We start from the raw sequence: 23,834 nt of genomic DNA, 5'->3' as shown, positions 1-23,834 counted from the left end.
CAGGCGGTTTCTGACAGGAAGGGCCTTCCTGGGGGGATGCATAGGCGTTTCTCCATTTCCAAGCGGAGTGGACGGGTGGGGGGTATACAGGGTTAGCTTAGATTCTATGTAAGCAAGGGTGGTGGCGTAAATTCTTTTATGTGCTAGTACCAGGGCCTTGAATGCTCAGTAAAGGGGGGTGGGATCAAGGGAAGAGTTTGGGTGGGTCTAAGGTAGAGCTTGGGAGGTCTGTAGTTGGGGTACTCAGTTGATATTTGTTAGACTTCCCTGCTGGCATGCCCTACTGGCATTTCAGGGCATGTCTGGAGGGTCTCTGCGCATGCGTGGATGTTGACGTGATGTCACGCATGCGCATGATGTCATCACAGTGACATCCACGCATTTCCGGGTGCCTCAAGCCATGGCCACTACCTTTAGTGTGCCCAGGCTCGAGAAAGTTTGAGAGACACTGCCCTAGAGGAAAGGAGAGACAGGGGAGATATGATTCAGACATTCAAATACTTCAAAGGTATTAACGTAAAACAAAATCTATTCCAGAAAAAGGAAAATGGTAAAACCAGAAGGCATAATTTGAGGTTGAGGGGTGGTAGATTCAAGGGCAATGTTAGGAAATTCTTCTTTATGGAGAGGGTGATTGATGCGTGGAATGCGCTCCCAAGGGAGGTGGTGGAGAAGGAAACGGTGACAGAGTTCAAACAAGCGTGGGATGAATACAGAGGATCTCTAATCATAAAATAATGGGTATACATTGAAGGAACTAAGGCCAGTACTAGGCAGGCTTGCATGGCCTGTGTCCCATATACGGACATTCAGTTGAGGTTGGGGCTGGGGAGGGTTTTGATGGCTGGGATGGTTAAGATTGGCTGGAGTGAGATTTGATGGAGACTCCAGTAGATGGAACCTAAGCACACTACTTGGCAGGGCTTTGGGTTCTGGCCAGAAATATCTAAGAAAAAGGACCATTTAAACTAAATTAATTTATGGAGCATGTATGGACAGACTGGATGGACTACTTGGGTCTTTATCTGTCATCATTTACTATGTTTCTATGTTACTATGATATTATCATAGAATGTTTTGGGGTATTCAAGGAAGGAGCATCTAAAAAAATTGACCAAGGCATGCAGAGCCTATGGAAACAGCTTTTGACAACTGAATTAATTTGATCATGATTGTTTAGTTTGTTATCTAGGATTATGCCAAATATTTTTATCTTCTCGACCGACTGGATCAGAGAATTGTCGATACAGATTGCAGATGGACTCTTGAGTCTTTCTTTCCACGGGAAGATCATGGATTTCGTTTTTGCAAGGTTCAGTGTTAACATGTTATCCTGAAGCCAATGTTTTATTTTTGAAAGCTTTTGATTAATGTTATTTATTTCCTCATCAGATTCAGAGTTAACTAGAGGAAGAAGCTGAAAGTCATCAGCATAAGCAAAAACTGAAAATCCTATAGATTGGCACAGAATTAGTAATGGGGTTGTGAAGATATTAAATAGAAGTGGAGATAATATTGAACCTTGAGGGATACCGTGATTGTTGGTTGAAGTCTTTGAAATTGAGTTATTAAATTGGACCCTAGAGGTTTGTTCTGAAAAGTAAGATCTGAACCAGGGATCTCAAAGTCCCTCCTTGAGGGCCGCAATCCAGTCGGGTTTTCAGGATTTCCCCGATGAATATGCATTGAAAGCAGTGCATGCGCATAGATCTCATGCATATTCATTGGGGAAATCCTGAAAACCTGACTGGATTGCGGCCCTCAAGGAGGGACTTTGAGACCTCTGATCTGAACCATGACAGAACTGAATCGCTAATGCCTATTGACTCAAGCCTTTTTAGTAAGAGATGATGGTCGATCGTGTTGAATGCAGCCAATAAGTCCAAAGATATGAGAATAGTGGATTGGTAATGGTCTAAGACAAGGGTGGGCAATTCCGGTCCTCGAGGGCTGGAATCCAGTCGGGTTTTCAGGATTTCCTCAATAAATATGCATGAGATCTATTTGCATGCACTGCTTTCAATGCATATTCATTGGGGAAATCCTGAAAACCCGACTGAATTCCGGCCCTCGAGGACCGGAGTTGCCAACCCTTGGTCTAAGAAGTAAAGAATAAATAAAGTCAAGCCAATCAGAGAGTGTTCAGTAGAATGATTTTGAGGAAAACCTTTCTGATTAGGGTGAAGGACTCTAGTTGTCTAAACAAACTTGGAAAGTTGTCTAAACACAACTTTCTCTGTTAATTTAGTGAGGAAAGGGATGTTAGCTATAGGCCGATAGTTGGATCAAGGGTTGTGGTTTCCTTTTGGGTCTTTTAGTATAGGGTGAATGAGTGATTCTTTACATGACTTTGGAAGGGATCCAGAAGTAAAACTGTACAATACTACTTTATCCTAAAGCAAAAAAATAGACTTTTTTTCCTATCTTTGCTATCTGGCTTCTTCTTGTCATTCTCTTCCTTCCATCCACTGTCTGACCTTTCCAGAAACTGTCTGCTTCACCCTTCTATCTCTCCTCCTGCCCTCCCCCACCCCCATTGGTCTGGCATCTCTCTCCTTCCCTTTGTTCCCCTCATGGTCTGGCATCTCTCTCCTTCCCTCCTATGGTCTATTGCCCAAAAATATTAAAGAAAAGACAATTTAACCATGATTGTGTAATGAGTGTGAATGTTGGGCAGACTGGATGGATGGTGTGAGGAAGAGGGATTTCTCTTCGTGAGGAATTGGACGGCGTTCTGGGGTAAGAACAAGCTCTACAGGAAGGATGGTCTACACCTGAGCACAGCGGGAACTAGACAACTAGCAAATAACATCAGAAGAGCGATAGAGCAAGCTTTAAACTAAACAGAAGGGGAAAGCCGACAGTCGACCTGATATCGACGGTTCGGGAGACAGTACCCAGTGAAGGTACTGAAGGGGAAAAATGTTGGGCAGAAACATGTGGACAGCAACAGGTTATGAAAAAACAAGGGAGACAGAAGAAGAGAGAGGAGGACATGATAACCATACTACAAGGGGAAGTCAAAAAGGACCCGGAAGATGGGAAGGCACAGGAAAAAGAAAATACGAACACGCCACATGGGCAAGGCAATAGAAACATACCACAAAGGGAGGACAAAGGAGACAATATTCAGGAGTTGGCTGGCCAGGAAGAGGACAGAAAGAAGACTGAAGCACATGGGAAAACAGCGAGGAAGACTAAATGCCAGGACTTGAACTGCATGTACACTAATGCAAGGAGTCTAAGGAACAAAATGGGGAAATTGGAAGTCATGGCCAAAAATGAGAACCTAGACATCATAGGGATCACGGAAACATGGTGGAACGAGGAAAACAAATGGGATATAGTACTGCCAGGGTATAAACTCTACCGAAAAGATAGGACTTATCAGAAAGGAGGAGGAATAGCACTGTACATAAGGGAAACCATTCACTCAACTAGTGTGGATACAGCAGCGGCAAATGGTCAACTGGAGTCATTGTGGGTTAAAATACCAGGAAAAAACAGATCCGAGATAAAGATGGGACTGATCTACCATCCACCTGGGCAATCGGAAGCAGAGGATACAGAAATGGTAGCCGAGCTGAGGAGGGAATGCGAGAACGCTAACACTATAGTTATGGGAGATTTCAACTATCCCGGGATAGACTGGCGGCTTGGAAATTCGAAATGCACGAAGGAAACTGAGTTCCTGGAAGCCGTCCAAGACTGTTTCATGGAACAACTTGTCCAGACTCCAACGAGAGGGGCAGCGATCCTGGATCTGATCCTCAACGGGCTAAAAGGACCTGCAAAGGGAGTGGAAGTAATGGGACCGCTAGGAAACAGTGACCACAACATGATTCTGTTCCAAGTGGAAGTAGGATTACCAAAGGGGAAGAGAACAAAGGGAACAACGTTTAACTTCAAGAAAGGGAACTATGATGCCATGAGACAAATGGTGAAGAAGAAGCTCAGAAACAGCTCCAAGAAAGCTCAATCTGTGGAGCAAGCCTGGTCCCTACTCAAGGACACGGTAAGCGAGGCACAAAACCTATATGTACCCAGATTTAGGAAAGGATGCAAAAAGAATCAGACTAAAGACCCAGCATGGATAAACAATGAAGTAAAGACAGTGATAGGAGACAAGAAAACATCATTTCGGAAGTGGAAAAAGGACAAAACTGAAGGAAATTGGAAAGAGCACAGGAAGCATCAGAAAGAATGTCACCGAGTGGTCAGAAAAGCCAAGAAAGAATACGAGGAGAGACTAGCCAAGGAGGCAAGAAATTTTAAACCATTTTTCAGATATGTAAAAGGGAAACAGCCAGCGAGGGAAGAGGTGGGACCTCTGGATGAAGGAGACAAGAAAGGAGTGGTGAAGGAGGAAAAAGAGGTGGTTGATAGACTAAACAAGTTCTTCGCATCGGTCTTTACAAAAGAAGACACATCCAATGTGCCGGAACCGGAAAAGATTTTCAAGGGGAATCAAGAGGGAATATTATCATGCATGGAGGTAAGCCTCGAAGACGTTCTCAAGCAGATAGATAGATTAAAAATTGACAAATCTCCTGGCCCAGATGGGATCCACCCGAGAATACTGAAAGAGCTCAGAGACGAAATAGCGGAGTTACTCAGGCATATTTGCAACCTATCCTTGAGAACAGGGATAATCCCAGAAGACTGGAGGATAGTAAATGTTACACCAATCTTCAAAAAAGGATCGAGAGGCGACCCGGGGAACTATAGACCGGTGAGCTTGACCTCAGTTCCGGGGAAGATGATCGAATCATTGATCAGGGAAGATATCAATGAGCACATAGAAAAAAACAACCTGATGAGAACAAGCCAGCATGGTTTCTGTAAAGGACGATCGTGCCAAACGAATCTACTGCATTTCTTTGAGGGGATAAGCAAACATTTGGACCAAGGTAACCCCATTGACATAGTATATCTGGATTTCCAAAAAGCCTTTGACAAGGTACCCCATGAGCGCCTGCTGAAGAAACTGTGGAACTACGGGGTGGAAGGGGACATCCACAGATGGATCCAAAATTGGCTGGCGGATAGGAAGCAGAGGGTAGTAGTAAAAGGACACTACTCTGACTGGAAAGGGGTCACGAGTGGTGTCCCACAGGGGTCTGTGCTGGGACCGCTGCTGTTCAATGTATTCATTAACGATCTGGAAATGGGCATGAAGTGTGAAGTTATCAAGTTCGCGGACGATACAAAACTCTCCAACAGAGTAGAAACTGTTGAGGAATGCAAAGAATTACAGAGCGACCTGAACAAACTGTGTGAATGGGCAAAAAGATGGCAGATGAGCTTCAATGTGGAGAAATGTAAGGTCTTGCACATGGGGAAAGGGAACCCCATATACAGCTATACGATGGGAGGAAGGGTGCTGGGGAAAGGCACCCTAGAAAAAGACCTGGGGGTATTGGTGGATGCAACAATGAAGCCAGCGGCGCAATGTGCAGCGGCCTCAAAGAAAGCAAACAGAATGCTGGGCATTATCAAAAAAGGTATCACTACAAGAACGAAGGAAGTTATCCTGCCATTGTATCGAGCAATGGTGCGACCACATCTGGAGTACTGTGTCCAATACTGGTCACCGTACCTTAAGAAAGACATGGCGATGCTTGAGAGGTCCAGAGGAGAGCAACCAAGATGATAAGGGGAATGGAGAACCTTTCATATTCCGAAAGGTTAGACAAACTGGGGCTCTTTACCCTGGAAAAGCGGAGACTGAGAGGAGACATGATACAGACATATAAAATCATGAAAGGCATAGAGAAGGTGGAGAGGGACAGATTCTTCAGACTAGCGGGGACAACAAAAACAAGAGGTCATTCAGAAAAACTGAGAGGGGACAGATTCAAAACGAATGCAAGGAAGTTTTTCTTCACTCAGAGGGTGGTGGACACCTGGAACACGCTTCCAAATGAGGTAATAGGACAGAGTACAATACTGGGTTTCAAAATGGGGCTGGATGACTTCCTGGAAGCGAAGGCGATTACAGGGTATAGTTAGAAGGTTACTCTACAGATCATAAGCGAAAAGCGTATGACAGTTTTAGGGTATGAGCACTATCAGGTCCTGGACCTGAGGAGCCGACGCGTGAGCGGACTGCCGGGCACGATGGACCTCCGGTCTGACCCGACAGGGGCATTTCTTATGTTCTTATGTTATCTGCTGTCATTTACTAAGTTACTACGTTATAATGGTTAGTTTTTTAAGGGTTTGATCTAACAGGCTGACCTCTTAATTAGCATTCTAGATCTCTTTGAAAAATCACTCCATGTTATAATAGATCTTTCTCAGAATTAACAATTATTGTTGACTATTCTTTTCACATTTTCCAGCTTCTGAAGACTGACAAAGAAAAGCAAGAGATGAAGAATCAAGAGGATTTGGCAGACATTTTGGATAAGCACATCAGGGAGGTACAGGACCTAGGTATGAGTTCTCAGGGGCATATTTTGGAAGGGCAGATGCTTCTTCATTGAAACACTACACGGAGGTGAACTCTCAAGATCAGAAACCAGTGGTACAGACAAAATGTCAAAAATACATTGCAACAAATGTTTATAGCATGGTACAAATGTTTAATAATAATGTGCACAGCCCACAAAAGTGCAGTCACCCAGCACATCACATGTTCCTATATAGTATGACAAATTGATAATGTTACACCGATAAGTACTATTTGGGGGGGTTATTATCTTGTATACAATCCTTGTGAAGCAGTTCCTCAATGCAAGTTCATGATGGTATAAATTGACAACTCCATCATTCCCAAGCTCTTTTTCAAGTAAACAGCCCAAGATTTTTCATGTCCTCAACCCATATCTGCTTCATCAGGAGGAAATATCGTATTTTCACTCATATACCGCGCACCCGTGTAAAACGCGCACACGGGTATAGCGCGTGGGAAACTGTAATTTATGTAAAGAAATTTTTATATACCGCACACACCCGTATACCGCGCATGCCGCCCCCAACTCTCCCATCGCCGCCCGACTCTCCTTTCGCCCGCCCTGACTCTCCTCTGGCCACCCCGACTCTCCTTTCGCCCGCCCCGACTCTCCTCTAGCCGCCCCGACTCTCCTCTGGCCTGCCCCGACTCTCCTCTCCCCTTTGAAGTCCTGTCCCCACCCTGAAAGCCTGATGCCCCCCCCGACGTCTGATTCATCCCGCAGGACTGTTCGCACCCCCCCCCCGACGTCCGATTCACACCCCCTCCCGCAGGACCGCTCGCACCCCCACCCCGAAGGACCGTCAGAGAAAGGGCGGGACCGCCGGAAGAGGAAGCAGCGCAGACGTAGGGCTCACAGAAGGGCCGGGACCGCCGGAAGAGGAAGCATTTCAGAGCAGGGCTCACAGAAGGCCCGGGACCGCCGGCAGAGGAAGCAGCAGGAGAACGGTAGGAGCTTCTCCATGATGGGGGTGGGTGGGGAGGCTGTGGGGGTGTGAGCGGTCCTTCGGGGGGGGAGGGTGAATCGGACGTCGGGGGGGGGTGCGAGTGATCCTGCGGGGTGAATCGGACGTCGGGGGGGGGGATACTATGTAAAAAAAACATTGTAAAACGCGCTCACGCGTATAATGCACAAGGTTATGTACAGTTTGTAAAAATCGTGTATAACGCACGCGTTATATGCGTGAAAATACGGTACTCCAATTGTTATGTTTATTGTGAATTTGCTCTACTACCAACTCTGCCAAATAGGTCTTGGCAGTACAGTTCTAGAAACAATGAAAACACAAGAAAAGAAATCCATTTAGAAATAGGAGAGCTGGACTGCCTTCGTATTTTTTATTTTTTTACTTTATTTAAGTCAACTTGGAACAGGACATTGCAACATAGAACAACCAGTGCAAGATCAGAGCAACCAGTACAGAAACAAGATGTAGTAAATCACCAGTAAAACAGAGGCAACATTAAACAGAAAGTGCCTGCTGCAAGTTAGACTAGTTTTTCTACTTTTTTCCTCCCCTCCTCCTTCCACCTCCCCCCTCCCTCCCCCCTCCCCTCCCTAATCTCCCCCCTCCCCGCTCTCTCCCTCCTCCCCCCCAGAAGCTGTGGAGTGGATATTGTACAGAATCCTAAACTGCTTTCACAGAGAAACGTAAACATTGGAGGGTATGCCCCTCTGCGAGTAATGGAAGCACTCCCATGCCGCCATTTAAAGCATTGTATTAGTCCTGCGCGGAAACTCTTTCCTCCAACTGCTGGATTTGAGCCGCTTGCCTTGCCAATATGTTCTTAACTTCCTCCATCGATGTAAATAGTTTGGCGAGTTTATCATCCAGCAGTTCGAGATCGTTCACGTGGAACCCTGCAGAATGTCTTCGGAGGGGCCCGCAGGTATCTCTGCAGTCAGTGTGGTCATCATCTTAGCGTGGCACATGGCAGGTTTTTCTTTGCTAGGCCTCAGAGTTTTCACCGGCATACCAATGGGACCAGGCCACCAGCAATGCTGAAAATCACCAGGTAGGTGCCCGGCTAGTAAGGGAACACTTACAGCTCCTTAAAAAGAGAGAGAGCAGGGTCTGATCATAAGAAATGTTGAAATGATCGGATAGGCAACGCGGAGCCGAGCTTACAACTGTCCGATCAGGAACCAGCCATCACGTGACCCCCCTTGACTGCCTTCATATTAGAGGTAGAGCCAACATGTCTTTGATTTCAAATGTTATCAGAATTAATCCAATTTCCATCTGAAAAGCATCAAGAGTGCATTCTTCGTTGACTCTGGTGTTCCCATCCTGTAGGGATCTGCTTGAGTCCACTTTTGCATACAAAGCTGAAACAATATGGAATAGTCTCCCTCTAACAAATAGACTAAAGTCCTTTAATGAAGTGTTAAATTTTGTTTTCATTGCTGATATTTAGTTTTGTGCTTCAGATTGCATACTAGTTACATAGGTGCAGTTGATTATGATTGCTGTAAACCATTTTGGACCCAGTTTGGGGGTTAATATAAAATCTAGATTAGATTAGAACCACTAGTCTATTTTATTGAGAGAAAGAAGACTGTTTATTGAGTGTATCCACAGTGCCTCTGGTCTCCCAGCTTGCTGGTCCCTAAAAATGAATGAAAATAACCTGCCCTGATGCTTGTTCAGAAAGAGTAGATTACACTTGTGTTGCTGACTCTGTAGCAAGTCTGAGTTACTCTACTCTACTACCCTCAATCTCCTGCTCTGCAGTTTACCTCCACTCCAAAGGTATAGATTTCATAGGAGGAGAGGGAAAGCAAAGGGAATGGGACTGTATTGTGGTTACATCTTCAAAGTGGATTATTTTGTACTTGGGGCAATGGAGGATTATGTGACTTGCCCTGGGATGAGATGCTGTTGGATTAAAGTTTCAAGTTTTTATTAAAATTTGATACTGTCTCTTATCAAATTTCTAAGCGAGTTTACAATTAAAAAGTAAGGAGTAAAACTAAAAAACGCCCTAGCAAAAGAGGACTTTCTCTCTGCAATGCACCAAACATGATATTTTTTTAGGGCTTTCTCTGACATAAGGTTACAGAACCTCTTGGACTATACTCCCTTGGGTATCTCCTGATCCGCTTAGCTGTTTGATGAACCAACAAGTTTTCTCTTTGTCTCTCTGCAAGGGCTTAAGATGTGAGAGCTTCCTCCTTTGTCTCTCTTCCATTCAAAAGAAGGGGAGGGTGCAGAAGAGGCCATTTCTAGCAGCGTGTAATACACCTGCACACGTCTCGTCCTGTGGTCAAATAATGATGACACTTGCTAGTGGGGCCACACGCACTAATCTGAAAATCTGGCACTCTGTTTGGGAAAGTACCCCAATGTGAAGAGAACATGACTAGCTGTTAAAGTTACATATTAATGTTGGGTTTTGACTATTTTCCCCTTGCAAGTCCTCCTGCAGCTTGGAAAAGTGACTCCATCCACAGCAGACATTCCGGTTTCCTCAGTCTTTCTCACTGGTGTATTTTGACAGGGTGGCAGATCTCTTGCTTGGTGGAGAGGAAAGGGTTAAAATCCTACTTTTCTAATTAGCTGTAGGAAAGTGGATTAGTAATTGTTAGCTCGAGAAAGCCAGTTAAAATAACACTGGCTCAGAGCAAAATCAAGGTAACAAACATGGATGTCCTTTTTGGGATGAGTGAGGGGTTTGGGCATAAGGCTTGGACCACTATTTTGTGTGCATTGCAGAACCAATCTGAGCATCATGGACCGACTGCAAAGCTCTATGGGGCCCAAGCTGGACAGCCACATCATAGATTGTCTCACTTTGCAGAGAACAGACACTCTCTCATTTAATTCTGCTTTGCATGACAAGTTTTGTTGCATGCAACCATTGCTTATCCTACAGGCATTTGCCTAGGACACTAAAGTATGTAATTATTGTCTTTGAAAACTGGTAGAAAGTCCTTGAGTGACCTTATTTGAAAATTGTCTCTTCCCTAATTTGTTTCATCTGCTTTTGTCAGAGTCATCCAACAATCAGAAATTGATGCTGGAGTATGAGAAGTATGAGGAGCTGCAAGTAAAATCCCAACGGATGCAAGAGGAATATGAGAAACAGCTGCAAGAGATGGAGGAGAACAAAAGCCAGGCTCTGGAAGAGCTGACGGAATACTATGAGGCAAAAGTACACGATCAGCTCTTACTCTTAGAGCAGGTAAAGATTATAGAGACGCCTGCACCAGGCACCCGAGTAGAAACAGATGATAATAGAGATGGGAAAACAGATATTTAGATCAGTGTGTATTAGGGTAAGGGTAATGGAATTTGATGTACTGCTGCCTAACTGGTGCTATGTAGACCAAGAGAAATTATTTTACACAACAGGTTCAAAAAAGAAGAGAGATCACTAGGGGTTTGAACATACTGTGTTTTGTGCATGTTTTGGTTGGGAAATTCTGGGTTACAAAATTGAAGTACCATTCTGGAGTTACAGTCACAGAGCCATAGACGTATATCACAGATCACAGATTTTGTCAGTAGCTCTACTGCATTTCATCTGCTTTATTTCAGGCCCAGGATGACTCCAGGCAGCAACTTCGAGAGTTTGAAGAAACAAAAAAACAAATCGAAGAAGATGCAGATCGAGAAATACAGGATATGAAAATTAAATATGAGCGCCGGCTTTATGATGAGAGAGAATCAAACTTGCGTTTGAGGGGAGAAACAGGAATCATGAGAAAAAAGGTAACAGTCAAAGGGATAGATGAGGAAGTCTAAGAATATTTGTACAACAGCTGCAGATATGTAGATAATTATTTATTCATTTGATTTGATTTCTTATCCTCCCTCCCTCACAATAAGTCCAGGGTTGGTTCAATGGCATATCTGTGCTCACTGGAGCTATCTGTACTTCCGCTTTGGATGCTGGATATCCTTCCTGATGGCCTAACCACTACCTCGATAGTACCTGTGATAACATAAAACATAGTAACATAGTAAATGACGGCAGATAAAGTTACCTGAATGGTCCATCCAGTCTGCCCAACCATACAGGCTCTATAAATTAATCATTTTATTTAGATTGTCTTGGATCTCAGGGCTCTCAACAAATTTCTAGTCATAGAAAAGTTTTGAATGTTGTCCCTGGCATTCCTTTATCCCCTTCTCGAGCAAAACGACTGGTTATGCTCTCTGGATCTCAAGGAGGCCTACACTCATATCCCCATTCATCCAGCCTCCCGTCAATATCTCAGAGTACTACCCTTCAGCCTGGCCTCGTCTACCAGAGTGTTCACCAAGTGCCTGATAGTGGTAACAGCAGCTCTAAGGAATCATGGTCTTCAGGTATTTCCCTACCTCAACTGGCTCATCAAAGATTCAACATCTCAAGGGGTTATTGTAGCAACCCAACGGACTACCTAGTTCCTACAAAGTTTGGGATTCGAAATCAACTTTCCCAAATCTCAACTTCAGCCCTCACAGAATCTACAATTCATTGGAGCTGTTCTGGATACTGTCCAACTCAGAGCATTCCTCCCACAACAATGACTGGAAGCTTTTCTTCAACTCTGTTATACAGTGTCTTCTCTGAAACGTGGTGGAATGAAGAAAACAAATGGGATACAGCACTGCCGGGATACAAGCTCTATCGCCAGGACAGGTCAGGACAGAAAGGAGGTGGAATAGCCTTATACATAAGAACATAAGAAGTTGCCTCCACTGAGGCAGACCAGAGGTCCATCTCGCCCAGCGGTCCGCTCCCGCAGCGGCCCATCAGGCCCATTGCCTGATCAGTGGTCCCTGGTTATTCCTATACTTGCCTCTCACTCCTATCCCTGTACCTAACTCTTCAGTAAAGCATTTGATAGCGTCCCTCATCGAAGATTACTGAACAAGCTGAAATCGATGGAATTAGGAGACATTCTAACTACATGGGTTGGGGATTGGCTGAACGGTAGACTTCAGAAGGTGGTGGTAAACGGTACCCCATCCAAAGCATCGGACGTGATCAGTGGAGTGCCGCAGGGATCGGTCCTGGGTCCGATTCTATTCAACTTATTCATAAGAGATATGACGAAAGGACTTAGAGGAAGGGTATCACTGTTCGCCGACGACGCCAAACTTTGCAATATAGTAGGCAGTGGCTTATCACCTGATAATATGACACACGACCTACTGCTGCTGGAACAATGGTCAAAAACTTGGCAGCTAGGCTTCAATGCTAAAAAATGCAAGATAATGCACTTGGGCAGGAGAAACCCACGTAGAACTTATGTACTAAATGGTGAGACCTTGGTTAGGACCACAGCGGAACGCGATCTAGGAGTGATCATTAGCGAGGACATGAAGGTTGCCAGTCAAGTGGAGAAGGTTTCCTCCAGGGCAAGACAAATGATGGGGTGTATCCGTAGAGGTTTCGTCAGCAGGAGACCTGAAGTTATGATGCCGTTGTACAGAGCCATGGTGAGGCCTCACTTAGAGTACTGTGTTCAGTTTTGGAGCCCACACTACCGAAAGGACGTGCTGAGGATCGAGTCGGTTCAGCGAACGGCCACCAGGATGGTCATGGGGCTCAAGGATCTCACGTATGAAGAAAGACTAAAGAAGTTGCGGCTGTACTCACTTGAGGAAAGAAGAGAACGGGGAGATATGATTGAAACGTATAAGTACATCACGGGACGCATCGAGTCAGAAGATGATATCTTCTGGCTCATGGGACCCTCAACCACCAGAGGGCATCCGCTGAAAATCAGGGGAGGGAAGTTTCATGGCGATCCCAGGAAGTACTTCTTCACCGAAAGAGTGGTGGATCATTGGAACAGACTCCCACCCCAGGTGATAAAGGCCAGCAGCGTAACGGATTTTAAGAAAAAATGGGATACTCACGTGGGATCTTTAAGGGAGTAAATTCAGGGGGGGGATACTTGGAATGGGCAGACTTGGTGGGCTATAGCCCTTTTCTGCCGCTTTTTCTATGTTTCTATGTTACTCTTATCTGTACCCCTCAATCCCTTTGTCCTCTAGGAACCTATCTAAACATTCTTTCAAGCCCTGCAACGTACATAAAAGAAAGCATACAATCGACAAAAATGGACACAGCGGAGACGACCAATAAGCTGGAATTGCTATGGGTTAAAATACCGGGAAGGAAAGGGCCTGAAATAAAGATGGGCCTATACTATCGTCCTTCTGGGCAAACCGGAGATATCGATGAAAAAATGGAAGCCGAGATGAAGCGAGAATGCAAAAGCGGTAACACAGTTATTATGGGAGACTTCAACTACCCCGGGACAGACTGGAGTCTTGGAAGCTCAAAATGCGCTAGGGACACAGAATTCCTGGAGGCTATACAAGATTGTTTCATGGAGCAGCTTGTTAGAGAACCAACGAGAGGAAATGCCACTCTGGATCTAATCCTAAATGGGTTAAGGGAACCTGCAAAGGAAGTAGAGGTAGTGGGACTGTTGGGAAACAGCAATCATAACATGATCAAGTTCAAGGTTGAGGTAGGAATACCGAAAGGAAAGAGAACCATAGCAACAACTTTCAACTTCAGGAAAGGAAACTACGAAGCAATGAAGGAAATGGTAAGGAAGAAACTTAGGAACACTTCCAAAAAATGGCAAACGGTAGAATATGCCTGGTCTTTTCTCAAGAACACGGTGAGCGAGGTGCAAAATCTGTATATCCCCAGATTCAGAAAGGGGTGCAAAAAGAGTCAAACAAAAGGACCGGCGTGGATAACTAAAATAGTGAAGGAAGCGATAAGCAATAAGAAAAACTCATTCAGGAAATGGAAAAAGGACAAAACTGAGGGGAACTGGAAAGAGCACAGGAAGTATCAAAAAGAATGTCACCGAGTGGTTCGAAAAGCCAAAAAAGTATGAAGAGAGGCTAGCCAGGGAAGCATGAAATTTCAAACCGTTCTTTAGATATGTTAAAAGGAAGCAACTGGCTAGGGAGGAGGTGGGACTGCTGGATGACAGAGACAGATCGGAGAAGGTTATCATGCCGCTGTACCGGGCCATGGTGCGCCCTCACCTGGAGTACTGCGTATAGCACTGGTCGCCGTACATGAAGAAGGACATGGTACTACTCGAGAGGGTCCAGAGAAGAGCAACCAAGATGGTTAAAGGGTTGGAGGAGCTGCTGTACAATGAAAGATTGGAGAAACTGGGCCTCTTCTCTCTCGAACAGAGGAGATTGAGAGGGAACATGATCAAAACATTCAAGGTACTTAAGGGGATAGACTTAGTAGATAAGGACAGGTTGTTCACCCTCTCCAAGGTTGGGAGAATGAGAGGGCACTCTCTAAAGTTGAGAGTGGTGGAAAACTGGAATGCCCTTCCAGAATCTGTCGTGGGGGAAAACTACTGCAGCAAATTTGCAATCTATCCCTGAAAACAGGCATGATCCCGGAGGACTGGAAGATAGCCAACGTTACGCCTATCTTTAAAAAGGGATCAAGAGGTGACCCGGGAAACTACAGACCGGTGAGTCTGACCTCAGTTCCAGGGAAAATGGTGGAAGCACTGATAAAAGAAAACATCGATGAACATTTTGAAAGAAACGAACTTCTGATAACCAGCCAACATGGTTTCTGCAAGGGGAGATCATGCCTAACGAACTTATTGCACTTCTTCGAAGGAATTAACAAACTGATGGACAAAGGAGACCCCATAGACATCATATATTTAGGTTTCCAAAGGTGCCCCATGAACGCCTACTCCGGAAACTGAAGAACCATGGGGTGGAAGGAGACGTACATAGATGGATCAGAAACTGGTTGGCGGGTAGGAAACAGAGGGTAGGAGTGAAGGGCCACTACTCGGACTGGAGGAGGGTCACGAGTGGGGTCCCGCAGGGCTCGGTGCTTTGGCTGCTACTATTTAATATATTCATAAATGATCTAGAAACGGGAACGAAGTGTGAGATAATAAAATTTGCGGAAGACACCAAACTATTTAGTGGAACTCGGACTAAAGAGGACTGCGAAGAATTGCAAAGGGACTTGAAGAAGGACATGGTACTACTCGAGAGGGTCCAGAGAAGAGCAACCAAGATGGTTAAAGGGTTGGAGGAGCTGCTGTACAATGAAAGATTGGAGAAACTGGGCCTCTTCTCTCTCGAACAGAGGAGATTGAGAGGGAACATGATCAAAACATTCAAGGTACTTAAGGGGATAGACTTAGTAGATAAGGACAGGTTGTTCACCCTCTCCAAGGTTGGGAGAATGAGAGGGCACTCTCTAAAGTTGAGAGTGGTGGAAAACTGGAATGCCCTTCCAGAATCTGTCGTGGGGGAAAACTACTGCAGCAAATTTGCAATCTATCCCTGAAAACAGGCATGATCCCGGAGGACTGGAAGATAGCCAACGTTACGCCTATCTTTAAAAAGGGATCAAGAGGTGACCCGGGAAACTACAGACCGGTGAGTCTGACCTCAGTTCCAGGGAAAATGGTGGAAGCACTGATAAAAGAAAACATCGATGAACATTTTGAAAGAAACGAACTTCTGATAACCAGCCAACATGGTTTCTGCAAGGGGAGATCATGCCTAACAAACTTATTGCACTTCTTCGAAGGAATTAACAAACTGATGGACAAAGGAGACCCCATAGACATCATATATTTAGGTTTCCAAAGGTGCCCCATGAACGCCTACTCCGGAAACTGAAGAACCATGGGGTGGAAGGAGACGTACATAGATGGATCAGAAACTGGTTGGCGGGTAGGAAACAGAGGGTAGGAGTGAAGGGCCACTACTCGGACTGGAGGAGGGTCACGAGTGGGGTCCCGCAGGGCTCGGTGCTTTGGCTGCTACTATTTAATATATTCATAAATGATCTAGAAACGGGAACGAAGTGTGAGATAATAAAATTTGCGGAAGACACCAAACTATTTAGTGGAACTCGGACTAAAGAGGACTGCGAAGAATTGCAAAGGGACTTGTACAAACTAGGGGAATGGGCGACGAGATGGCAGATGAAGTTCAACGTTGAGAAATGTAAAGTATTACATGTGGGAAACAGAAACCCGAGGTACAACTATACGATGGGAGGGATGTTATTAAATGAGAGTACCCAAGAAAGGGACTTGGGGGTAATGGTGGACATGACAATGAAGCAGACGGCACGGTGCGCAGCTGCCGCTAAGAAGACAAATAGAATGCTAGGCATAATCAAGAAGGGTATTTGAACCAGAACGAAAGAAGTTATACTTCCATTGTATCGGGCGATGGTGCATCCGCATCTGGAGTACTGCATCCAATATTGGTTGCCGTACCTTAAGAACGACATGGCTTTACTCAAGAGGGTTCAGAGGAGAGCGATGCATCTGATAAAGGGGATGGAAAACTTTTCATACGCTGAGAGATTGGAGAAACTGGGTCTCTTTTCCCTGGAGAAGAGGAGACTTAGAGGGGATATGATAGAGACTTACAAGATCATGAAGGGCATAGAGAGAGTAGAGAGGGACAGATTCTTCAAACTTTCAAATAATAAAAGAACAAGAGGGCATTCAGAAAAGTTGAAAGGGGACAGATTCAAAACGAATGCTAGGAAGTTCTTCTTTACCCAACGTGTGGTGGACACCTGGAATGCGCTTCCAGAGAGCATAATAGGGCAGAGTACGGTACTGGGGTTCAAAAAAGGATTGGACCGTTTCCTGCTGGAAAAGGGGATAGAGGGGTATAGATAGAGGATTACTGCACAGGTCCTGGACCTGTTGGGCCACCACGTGAGCGGACTGCTGGACACGATGGACCTCAGGTCTGACCCAGAAGAGGCATTGCTTATGTTCTTATGTTCCCGCTCTACCATCTCAGCGAGACACATGATGGTACTCCTAGGTCACATGGCCTCCACAGTACACATGACTCCTTTTGCCAGACTTCACCTCAGAATTCCTCAGTGGACCCTGCCATCTCAATGGACACAGGTTTGCGATCCACTTTCTCAATACATAACAGTCACAGCTTTGAGGAAGGTGTTGTTGCGGATTGCGCAGTCCCAAACCTTCAGAGCTTCTTGACAAAGGAAGGCAGATCCTGTCCCTCCCTGTTTGTTGACATAATAGATGGCGACTTGGTTGTCCGTCCGAATGAGGACTACTTGGTCGTGAAGAAGATGTTGAAAAGCATTGAGAGCTTTGAGGATTGCTCTGAGTTCCAACAGATTGATATGACACTGACGATCCGTACTGGTCCAGAGGCCTTGAGTACGGAGACCATCAAGTTGAGCGCCCCAAGTATAGGTCGAAGAGTCTGTCGTGAGGACCTTCAGATGGGGGGGCATTTGAAAAAGCAAGCCTCTGGAAAGATTGGAAGAGAGCATCCACCAACGGAGAGACTGCTTCAATGAAGGAGTGACTGTTATTGGAGGAGATGCAATCGGAGTTGAGATAAAGAAGCAAGGACTTCTTGAAATTCAAAGTGCTTTTGAGTATCCAAATAAGTCAAGAACTTTGGTAATAGAGAAATGAGGAACTCAAAATAAGTAATAAAATAAGAACAGCGATTCGTGAAGAAAAAAGTTCAGAGAAGGCACAAAGTTAAGAAGTTAAACGCAGAGAGTCAAAGACGGACTTCTCGGCTCCACGGAAAACTGAGAACTGAGGAGATTTATATTCTATTGTCCCTGTATCATGGCCTTTTGGAAATCAATTTGGTCTCAAATTAATTATTTATTAGAAAACCATGTAGCATTATCATATGATACAATTCTATTCGATACATCAATGTGAATAAAAAGTCAAATTTCATCAAGTAATAATAAACTTTTATTGATTATGACAGGAGTCGCCATACAACATATCACCAGGAATTGGAGAAATTATAGTAGACTTAACTATACTTTCTGGTAGAACTCATTGTGCCGCATTTACAAAATGGAAAGAATAATTGCCATACAAAAAGGAAATTATAATAATTTTAAAAAGATCAGGGGGCCATTGACAACTTATTGCAATGAATAGATGCCATTTTCCATTCAAAGTACATTTATAATATCGGGGAGGGGGTGGTATAAAGTTCTATTTAAGGTTTAATCATTAGATAAGAATGTAATATTTATATGAAATTTATGATTATAATATTTGTGGGAAGGGTGGGTGGGGAGGGAATAAATTTATGTATTTAAGATAATAATAGAAAGAAATTAAAGTGATGTGTATACATTTATTATGATGTAATATTGTGTACTTGTTATAAGATGAAAAATGAATAAAGATTTTAGAAAGAAAAAAAAAGATTGTCCTTTGTCTTAGATATTTCTGGGCCAGAAACCTAAAGCTCTGACTGGTACTGTGTCTAGGTTCCATCTATTGGAGTCTCCGTCCAAGCTCACTCCAGCCCATCTAAACCATCCCAGCTGTCGAAGCGCTCCCCAGCCCATCTTCAACTGAACAGACCAAGCAAGTCTGCTCAGTACTGGCCTTAGTTCTTCAATATATACCCATTATTATCCTAGGGCAAGTAGGCAGCATATTCCCACATGTGGGTGACATCATCCATGGACAGTGAAAAGTGCATAGGCACGTTAAGAAATCCAAAGCTTTTATGTTTAAACAATGTTTTATTGATGACAGTGGTACAAGCACTGCCATTCAGGCAGAGAGTATCACCTTCAGATGGGCAGACTAGATGGGCCATTTGGCCTTTATCTGCCATCATGTTTCCATGTTTTTATGTTTCAGAAAAACATCAAAATCCAAGCCATCAAATTTTATACATAATAACAACAGCTGCCCCCGCCCCCCCTCTACAGACTGAGCATGGACCATGAGACACCAGCGCACTCATAAAGCTGCAGCTGCCAATTAAGCTGCTAGCTTTCACTCAAGGTGTGTAAAATAGCAAAAAACATGGAAAATGACGCATAACGCAAGGTTCACCAAAATATAATTTTATTGCTTTTATTTTTCCATCATGGACCTCAAAAGGCTAGTTGCGTTAGCGGGAGGTCGTTATAGTTGCCAAAATGCTGGCCTTCTGATAACGAACTCAACCTGATACTTCGAAGCTCCCCAATATATACCTTCAGTCCAGTGTGACATCATTGGCCGTGGACCAACCAAATAACAGAGGTGGTGGTCTTTAAATTTAGACAAAGAAAATTCCTCTACATGTTTAAAAGTTTCAAAAATCATATTTGTTTTGTTTACATTCATTTCTGAATATACATTAACATTTTATTACATATCCAATATTCTTTTTGTCCTTCTCAAAAAGGTATATTAAGAGAACCTGCATTTGTTAAACAGTGCTGAAAAATTCTCAGCCCTCCCTGTCAAGGAGAAAGAAGGGCTGTTTCCCCCTCTCCCTGAACTGACAGCTTCAAATTTCACTGATACTCACACAGAAGCCTTCCTATGTTGGAGACTGCTGCAGTGTCTCTGATTCTAACTTAACCATTTCCAGATGCTGTGTTCAGGATTTTTTTCCTTAGTGTTCTTTTTATAAACCATTTCTATCACCACATATCACATTCAGGGGCCCTAAACATTCATAATTTCATTCATACTATGTATTTCATTCATAGTTTCACATATTATATGTATCTCAGGTTGGGATACGTAATCTAATATACTTTTCCTAACCAGCCTAAGGCACATCTGGTATCAATTAGAACCACGAGGCTAGAAGCGGGAAACTAAACAAAAGGCACACAGGCTGAACACAAAATGGAGTAAAACCAAGCAGAAGACACAGAAAGTCAGAAAACAAAATGGAGTCCATGTATATCCTGATTTCCTCCATGATCTAGCTTAATAGCAAAGTACATAAATATAATATTACTATGCTTTTCCTTAATATTAATCTGTAGTGAGTTTTTCTGGCCTTGGCTACATCCATATTCAGATTTTTATTCACCAATTTTTTTGTATGCTTCTATTGGGCGTGGCCTTAACTAACACATATGCTTGTATCTAACTAGAGTTACCCAGAATCATACGAAAAGCAGGCACTGTTGTAGAAAAATTCCACAAAATACTACACTATCATGTCCTGACGTCCATTCCATTACCGTCCCATAGACATCACCCCCTACTGGCCACGAGCGACTACTGCTCAGGACAGAAGGTTGTAAAGTCAAACATATGCCTGCAAACTCCTGTAAAGGGAAAAGAACAACAATTCTCCAGAGAACAACCTTGGGCATTCAAAAATACAAAAGCATCCCTCCTCCCTGGCTCCCCCTCCCAAACACATATGCTACCTTCACCAAAACAGTAAGCCTACATGCTTACAGTTTCAACACCCTGCAACCCCCCCCCTTAAAAAACTATCTGTTCTCCCCACCTAACAAAAATCCCTATGCAAAACCTCTATCGCCCTCCCTCTCCCCCCCAGAACCCCTCCCCGCCACACACACATACTGAAGGTACCTCACAGCTCTCCACCATCCATACCCTGGACAGGCCAGCCTTAAAAATTAATCTAACATGTTCATGAGTATACTACATCCCCTAGGGGACAGTGATTGGAGACAGGGGTCCCAAATGAGCATAAATTGCATTTTCCATTTTCTGGCCCCCCTAGCATCCCGATCTCTATCATTTCACCCCTGAACTGTCTCTTCTCAAAACTGAAAAGTTCTAGCCGCTTTAGCCTTTCCTCATAGGAAAGTCATCTAATCCCTTTTATAATTTTTGTCACCCTGCTCTGTACCTTTTCTAATTCCGCTATATCTTTTTTGAGATACGGCAACCAGAACTGCACACAGTATTCATGTTGCAGCTATACCATAGAGCAATATAAGGGCATTATAACATTTTCATCTTTGTTTTCCATTCTTTTCTTGAATAATTCCTAAAATTCTATTTGCTTTCTTGACTGCCGCCACACATTGAGTTGAGGGTATCCTCAACAATGATACCTAGATCTTTTTCCTGGGCAGTGACTCCTAACACAGAACCCAGTATCACATAGCAAAAAATAAAAATTTTATTCCCTCCAGCTCCTGGAGCGGCAGCAGTCTTGAGAATGACACGGTGGTTGTTACCCGAGGCTAGCCACGAGTAGCCGCGGGTAACCTGCCGAAACGGGGAAGAAAAAATAGTGGTCTCTGCGGGGACAGGGACAAGGCCATTCACCGCCCCATGGAGTGGTGAATAGACTTGTCTCCGCAGTGAGGCATTCAAGGATCGCGCGGTCCCCACCCGTCCGTTTGCAGCATTCCGCCATCTCCCTCCCTCCACCTCACCTTTGATGTAGAGCAGGGCTGGCAAGATGAACAGGTGCAAAAAAAAAAAAAAGCCTCCTTCCTGTTCCCCTGCTCTTACCGCCATGCTGCAGCTAATAAAGCCAACAGGAAGTCTTTCCAACATCAATTCTGACGTCAGAGAGGACGTTCTGGGCCAGCCAATCGCTGCCTGGCTGGCACAGAACGTTCTCTCCGACTTCAGAATTGACGTTGGAAAGACTTCCTGTCGGCTTTAGCAGCTGCAGCAAGGCGGTAAGAGCAGGGGAAAAGGAAGGAGGCTTCTTTTTTTTTTTTGAGCGGCAAGGAGGCAGCAGGCTGGCTTTGGCTAGGGAGGGAGAGACAGAGGTAGACAGGCAGGCTTTGGGGCTGGGGGTGGGACAAAGTGTGGAAGGCAGTGAGAGGGACATAGGAAGGAGGCACTAGGGACACTAAATATATGGGAAGGATGCACTGGGGGCACTAAAGACAGGAAGGGGCACTAAGGATATGGGAAGGAGGCATTGGGGGCACTAAAGACAGGAAGGGGCACTAAGGATATGGGAAGGAGGCACTGGGGCACTAAAGACATGGGAAGGAGGCACTGAGGGCACTAAAGACAGGAAGGGGCACTAAGGATATGTGAAAGGCACTGGGGGCACTAAAGACATGGGAAGGAGGCACTGGGGGCACTAAAGACAGGAAGGGGCACTAAGGACATGGGAAGGAGGCACTGGGGGCACTAAAGACTGGAAGGGGCACTAAGGATATGAGACAGAGGCACTGGGGGCACTAAAGACATGGGAAGGAGGCACTGGGGGCACTAAAGACAGGAAGGGGCACTAAGGACATGGGAAGGAGGCACTGGGGGCACTAAAGATATGGGAAGGAGGCACCGAGGGCACTAAGGACATAGGAAGGAAAGAGGGAATAGAAAAGGACAATTCTTGGGCCTGAGTGCAGAAAGAAATAAATGAAAGAAAGGATACACAGACAGAAGGAAACGCAACCAGAGACTCATGAAATCAATCACCAGACAGCAAAGGTAGGAAAAATGATTTTATTTTCAATTTAGTGATCAAAACGTGTCAGTTTTGAGAATTTATATCTGCTGTCTATATTTTGCACTATTTTTCTATAGTTACTGAGGTGACCGAGCTCGCGGAGATAGGGCGGAAACTGGTTTTTTAAATTTTAGTCCTAGTAGTTTTCCAGTCCACAAAATAATTCTTTTATTTCTGCCAGTCCACGGGTGTAAAAAAGTTGAAAAACACTGATGTAGAGTATGCCGGCTTTCTTTTTTGCCCAGCCGCACGCGCGGCTGCTTGAGTTGATCAATCTTCTCCTCTCCTGCAACTTCCTGTTTCCAGTTGCGTCAGAGGAGAATATTGAACAAATGAGCAGCCGCGCATGCGCGGCTTTTTGAATGCATGTGGCTGGGCGAAAAAGAAAGCCGGCATATTTTACATCTAAGGCAGAGGTCTCAAACTCCCTCCTTGAGGGCCGCAATCCAGTCGGGTTTTCAGGATTTCCGCAATGAATATGCATGAGATCTATGTGCATGCACTGCTTTCAATGCATATTCATTGGGGCAATCCTGAAAACCCGACTGGATTGCGGCCCTCAAGGAGGGACTTTGAGATCCCTGATCTAAGGTGAGGTGGAGGGAGGGAGAAGGCGGAATGCTGCAATCGGTCTGGTGTCTGCTGTTTTTGTATCATTGCCTGCCTACGCTCACATTCCAGATCCTCCTGTTGCTCATTGTACTGCAGCATCTGCATGATTATGTGCTCAGGTGGGAATTTTCAGTATGCACAATTGATCTGATTCGAGCTATAGGTGAACATGGGGGACACATCATTGCAAGAAAGGACAAGTCAATTGATTTATTTTATGTTCTGTTTTTACTACAGGGCAGAGGCACTGAAACAGATTCTCAGTGCAGTAGTAGTAGTGGCAGGACTCTCTTCTGTCTTCATCGTGTTTCGCAGTACTGAAGCTTATATGGATGCTGCGGGGATGGTGACGGGGCGGTGAATGGGATGGCGGTGAAGGGGATGGCGGTGACGGTGATGGGGCGGTGAAGGGGACGATGAGCCAGGGACGGGGCGGTGACGGGGACAGATTTTTTCCCCGTGTCATTCTCTACCACCAACCCGCTCTCCTTCCCTTCCTCCAGTCCCGAAGCAGTAGCGGCAGTGGTTCTGAGCCACGGATCCCCCTCCCT

The 23,834-nt window shown here is 44.8% G+C and overlaps 1 protein-coding gene across 4 annotated transcripts in view; it reads left to right on the top strand.

Annotated features, from left to right (window-relative positions):
* Window positions 1-23,834, top strand: part of CFAP57 (cilia and flagella associated protein 57) — a 503,571-nt gene that overhangs the window by 353,559 nt on the left and 126,178 nt on the right. For all 4 annotated transcript variants that reach the window (XR_004536603.1, XM_033916173.1, XM_033916174.1 and 1 more), the window contains 3 exons: window positions 6,345-6,438; window positions 10,452-10,642; window positions 10,999-11,172. Coding sequence is in view for 3 of the 4 variants with exons in the window: in XM_033916173.1 (XP_033772064.1) it covers window positions 6,345-6,438; window positions 10,452-10,642; window positions 10,999-11,172 (459 nt within the window). In the remaining variant the exon portion in view is untranslated. The remainder of the gene's footprint in view (window positions 1-6,344; window positions 6,439-10,451; window positions 10,643-10,998; window positions 11,173-23,834) is intronic.

This window comes from Geotrypetes seraphini, chromosome 12, assembly GCF_902459505.1.
Source record: "Geotrypetes seraphini chromosome 12, aGeoSer1.1, whole genome shotgun sequence".
Classification (NCBI taxonomy): Eukaryota; Metazoa; Chordata; class Amphibia; order Gymnophiona; family Dermophiidae; genus Geotrypetes; species Geotrypetes seraphini.
Note: the sequence above shows the minus strand (reverse complement) of the source record. Positions and strands in the feature narration are given on the sequence as shown.